Genomic DNA, 4,560 nt, shown 5'->3' with positions numbered 1-4,560 from the left:
TTGCAGTCCAAGGGACTCTCAAGAGTCCTCTCCAACACCACAGTTCAAAAGCATCAATCCTTCGGCGCTCAGCTTTCTTCACAGTCCAACTCTCACATCCATACATGACCACTGGAAAAACCATAGCCTTGACTAGACAGACCTTTGTTGGCAAAGTAACGTCTCTGCTTTTGAATATGCTATCTAGGTTGGTCATAACTTTCCTTCCAAGGAGTAAGCGTCTTTTAATTTCATGGCTGCAAAGTCCCTTAATTGTCATAAATACATGTATGTTTATGTATGTGAAAGTGTTAGTCGCTCAGTTGTATGTGACTCTCGGCAACCCTGTGGACTGTGGCTCGCCAGGCTCCTCTGTCCATGGGATGATCCAGGCCAGAATACTGGAGTGGGTAGCCTTTCCCTTCTCCAGGGGATCTTCCCAACCCAGGGATTGAACCCCGGTCTTACATTACAGGCGGATTCTTTCCCAGCTGAGGCCCTTTAACCCCGAGAACCATGCCCAATACCACTGTTTCCTTTACTCTCCTTTTGCCGAGGGTGTAGGGAGGTGAGAGCCCCAGTTTTATGGAAATGGCTCAGAACACACTTTCCTTGCTACTCTGGGGCAGCCCCTCTGTCCTGCTTCCCACAGGACACCAAGGGTCAGGTCAGCAAAGGCCTCGCTGCTCAGAGGACAGATGCTTCTCCTCCTCCCCTCCTCTTCTTATCTTTTTCTCCCAGAGGATTACTCTTATTTATTTATTTGCACGCTTACCCGTTCATCAGTGCATTTGTTTTTCATCAACTTTCTGTTACGGGAAACATCAAACACATGTGAAAGGACAGGGGTCGCCTCCCAACCACACCCCAGCACCCACAGCACTGTGTCGTGGCTGTCTTGCTTCCTTTGTTCTCACACACCCCTCACCGAATTCATTTGAAGTAGAGTCTAGATATCACGTCATCTGCGCTTCATTTTGTCTCACTACACGGTAGTGACTCACTCACTACGAGGTAAGGGTTCCCCTTCTTAGCCAGAACCACAAGACTGTCATTATATACACAGAAAAAGTAACCAAGACTCTTTCCTTAAAATCATCAGATACACAGTCAGTGTTCAAAGACCCCTAATTGTCATAAATGCACGTATGTTTATATACATGAAAGTGTTAGTTGCTCGGTCAAATCTGACTCTTGGCAACCCCATGGACTGCAGCCTGCCAGGCTCCTCTGTCCATGGGATGCTCCTGGCAAGAGTACTGCAGTGGGCAGCCATTCGCTCCTCCAGGGGACCTTCCCGACCCAGGGGTCAGATGCCCGTCTCCTGCATTGCAGGCAGATTCTTTACCCTCTGAGCCGCCAGGGAAGCCGAGGTGTGTGTAGATACGCACACACATGTGTCGCAGTTCATTTGTTTGAAGAGGATTCCAGGTGAGGGTCACACTTGGTGCTCGGTATGACCTTGCACCTTTTTTTCCCCTCACAATGTATTTCTTGAAGGAATAAGATCATTTTCGTGTGGGGTTTCCTCCGGTCTGGATTTACTGGCTGTGTCTGTGGTGTAGCTGAACGTACTCTCTATAATCTGGAGGCTGACTTCATCCCTGGAGGCTTGATCACTTTCAGGCACAGTTCTTCCAACAAGACACCAGCAGGTGGTTCCCGCCTCCCCGCCACAAGGTTCACGACGTCGAGTTGCCTCCATCTCTGTGGTGGTAGCAGCAGGGATCTCAAGGGTCTTTACCACTACCACAATTCGAAAGCATTAATTCTTCAGCACTCAACCTTCTTTATGGACCAACTCTCACATCCGTACATGCCTGCTGGAAAAACTATAGCTTAGACTAACTATACAGACCTTTGTCAGCAAAGTGATGTCTCTGTTTTTTAATACACTGTCCAGGGTCCTCATAGCTTCCCTTCTAAGGAGCAACTGTCTTTTAATTTCTTGGATGTCGTTACTGTCCACATTGATTTTTTGAGCCCAAGATAATAAAATCTGTGACAGCTTCCATTTTTTCCCTTCTATTAGCCTTGCGTGAAATGATGGGACAAGATGCCATGATCTTAGTTTTCTGTGTTGAGTTTCTTTCAGTCTCCTCTTCACCCTCATCAAGAGGCTCTTCAATTCCTCTTCACTTTCTGCCATTAGAGTGGTATCATCTGCATATCTGAGATGGTTGATATACTGTTTCTCCCAGCAATCTTGATTCCAACTTAGGATTCATCCAGCCTGGCATTTTCAAAACAGTAATGAGTTTTCCTCCTGAACTCCTCCAAAGGTGGTCCTGGGTGAGGTCATGTTGCTTTGAGCATGGTTTGATCAGAACATGCATAATCATAAAGAGTATTCCAGCTGGAATCATGCTGGCTGCTCCTTGTGTCATGTTGGCCGGCAGGCAGGTGCCCTCAGATTGGCCCTGGGACCTTGGTACACCCAGCCCGAGCAGCCTGCTTCCTCCTGCCGTGATCCCAGGAGACTCGGGCGTTTCCTGCTCTAGCCCATGAATCAGCCATTTCTCCAGGGAGTCTCTGGTTCTTTCCACTGCTGCTGCTGCTGAGTCTTTTCAGTCGTGTCCAACTCTGTGCAACCCCATAGATGGCAGCCCACCAGGCTTCCCCGTCCCTGGGATTCTCCAGGCAAGAACTCTGGAGTGGGTTGCCATTTCCTTCTCCAATGCATGAAAAGTGAAAAGTGAAAGTGAAGTCGCTCAGTCGTGTCTGACTCTTAGCGACCCCATGGACTAGCAGCCCACCAGGCTCCTCGGTCCATGGGATTTTCCAGGTAAGAGTACTGGAGTGGGGTGCCATTGCCTTCTCCAACTAGGAAGAGCTATTTTAGACTTAGGCACCATTGTCTGGAGGTGAGGTCTGCTTCCTATGAGTGGTCTGGTCTCTGTTTCCCTAGGGCTTTCCACTGAGCTGAACATAGAATGTTTTGTTTTGTTTTTTTAAGATTAAAACAGATGTGTTCACACTTACGTTTCCAATCCAGATTCAAGACAGTGGGTTTTTGTCCGCCCCATTTAGCACATGTGAAATGTCTTTCTCCCATACAAGACAGCCCATTTCCATGAGCCCACCACGATCACTTTCTATCTTATTCACACCCCACCCACAGCACTAACAACACAGCCCCGCCCGCCAGCAGGATGAAAGTTGCTCAGTCTTATCTGAGTCACTGCGAGCCCATAGACTATATAGCCCGCCAGGCTCCTCTGTCCAGGGGATTCTCCAGGCAAGAATACTGGAGTGGGTAGCCATTCCCTTCTCCAGGGGATCTTCCCAGTGCAGGGACTGAACCCGGGTCTCCTGCACTGCAGGCAGATTCTTTGCCATCTGAGGCCCCAGGGAAGGCTATGAAGGCAGCATGGGCTGTGATTTTTGCTCTCCTTCCCATCCTCGGTAGGTCCCACTGGGATCTGTAAGGTCACTGAATGCTCCCCACTCAGGTCATGCCACCAAGGGACACTCATTCTGGGCTTTGGTTTCATTGCACTTTGGATTTTTAGGAATTGCTATTTCATCTTTAAAATAATTTTGTAAATGAAAACAGGTGCCTGGTTCCAAAGTCAAAACTGCAAAGCCGGCTATAGACAGTTCTAGGGCCTCTGATGCCTCACCCCACACACAGGGCCCTTTCCCTGCTTCTCTGACCCCAAGCCGCCCTGTCCTGGAAAAGCACCCGAGCAGTTCGGAGGCCCCTCCCTTCAGTGTGGCTTTTCCATTGGGTGCCTGGAGGATTTGGGGGTGATTCCTGCCATGTTGCTACTTCAATTAGCTTGTGTTTTTTAAGAAGTTTCGAAAGACATATTTTATCCCACATCGCTAAGTGTCTTAGGGTGACAGTGATCCTTCCTGTCTTCCTTCTCTTCTCCCCTTCCTTCCTCATTTCTTTCTTTCAGCGTAAGCCTTCCATTTGACCAGAAATAGAAGACTCATGCTTTCCTTTGCTAATTAAAACATTGACATATTAAGTTAAAACAGACCCACGCAGGGCAGGGACTATGCAGCCAAGTGACCCACAGTGATGAGGGGCTCCTAGGGGACAGTGGGGCTCCTGGGAGCCTGGAACAGGGGCTTCCTGGAGGCGGTGACCCAGTAAGGGTGAGGGTGTCTCTGAGACTTAGCAACTCACACGAGCAAAGGCACTGGGGCCAGAGACCCGTCCGCCAGGGGAGCAGGCCCGTGAGGAGCCAGGTCCGCCGGGGGAGCAGGCCCGTGAGGAGCCAGCTCCGATCTTCACCTTCCTGGCAGCGCTGGCCCCCGGGAGCACCTGTCATCCCTGCTCCCTTCTCACCCTCGGGGCCTGACACACTCATGCCGGTCTCAGTGCTGCTGGGACTCCACCGAGGCCTGGGGCTCAGCGGGCCCCGGGGCAGCCCTGACCCCCGCCATGGCTTTATTGCAGGGATCCTCTACGGCACGATGACCATGGAGCTGGGCGGCAGGGTGACCATCGAGTGTGAGAAGAACAGCTTGCAGGCTGAGCTGGAGTTCAAGCTCAAGGTAGCGCAGGCAGCTCAGCCACCCCAGGGCTTTGGGGGGTGTGGGGCTCGGGCAGGGGAGAGGCAAGGCCTG

General features: G+C 50.7%; 1 protein-coding gene across 1 annotated transcript in view; it reads left to right on the top strand.

Moving 5' to 3' along the window:
• OSBPL5 (oxysterol binding protein-like 5) overlaps positions 1-4,560 on the top strand; it is a 30,544-nt gene that overhangs the window by 23,757 nt on the left and 2,227 nt on the right. Inside the window, exon 13 of the mRNA XM_010837810.1 lies at positions 4,391-4,488. Coding sequence (XP_010836112.1) covers positions 4,391-4,488 — 98 coding nt within the window. The remainder of the gene's footprint in view (positions 1-4,390; positions 4,489-4,560) is intronic.

Source organism: Bison bison, unplaced genomic scaffold (assembly GCF_000754665.1).
Source record: "Bison bison bison isolate TAMUID 2011002044 unplaced genomic scaffold, Bison_UMD1.0 scf7180017864080, whole genome shotgun sequence".
Taxonomy (NCBI): Eukaryota; Metazoa; Chordata; class Mammalia; order Artiodactyla; family Bovidae; genus Bison; species Bison bison.
Note: the sequence above shows the minus strand (reverse complement) of the source record. Positions and strands in the feature narration are given on the sequence as shown.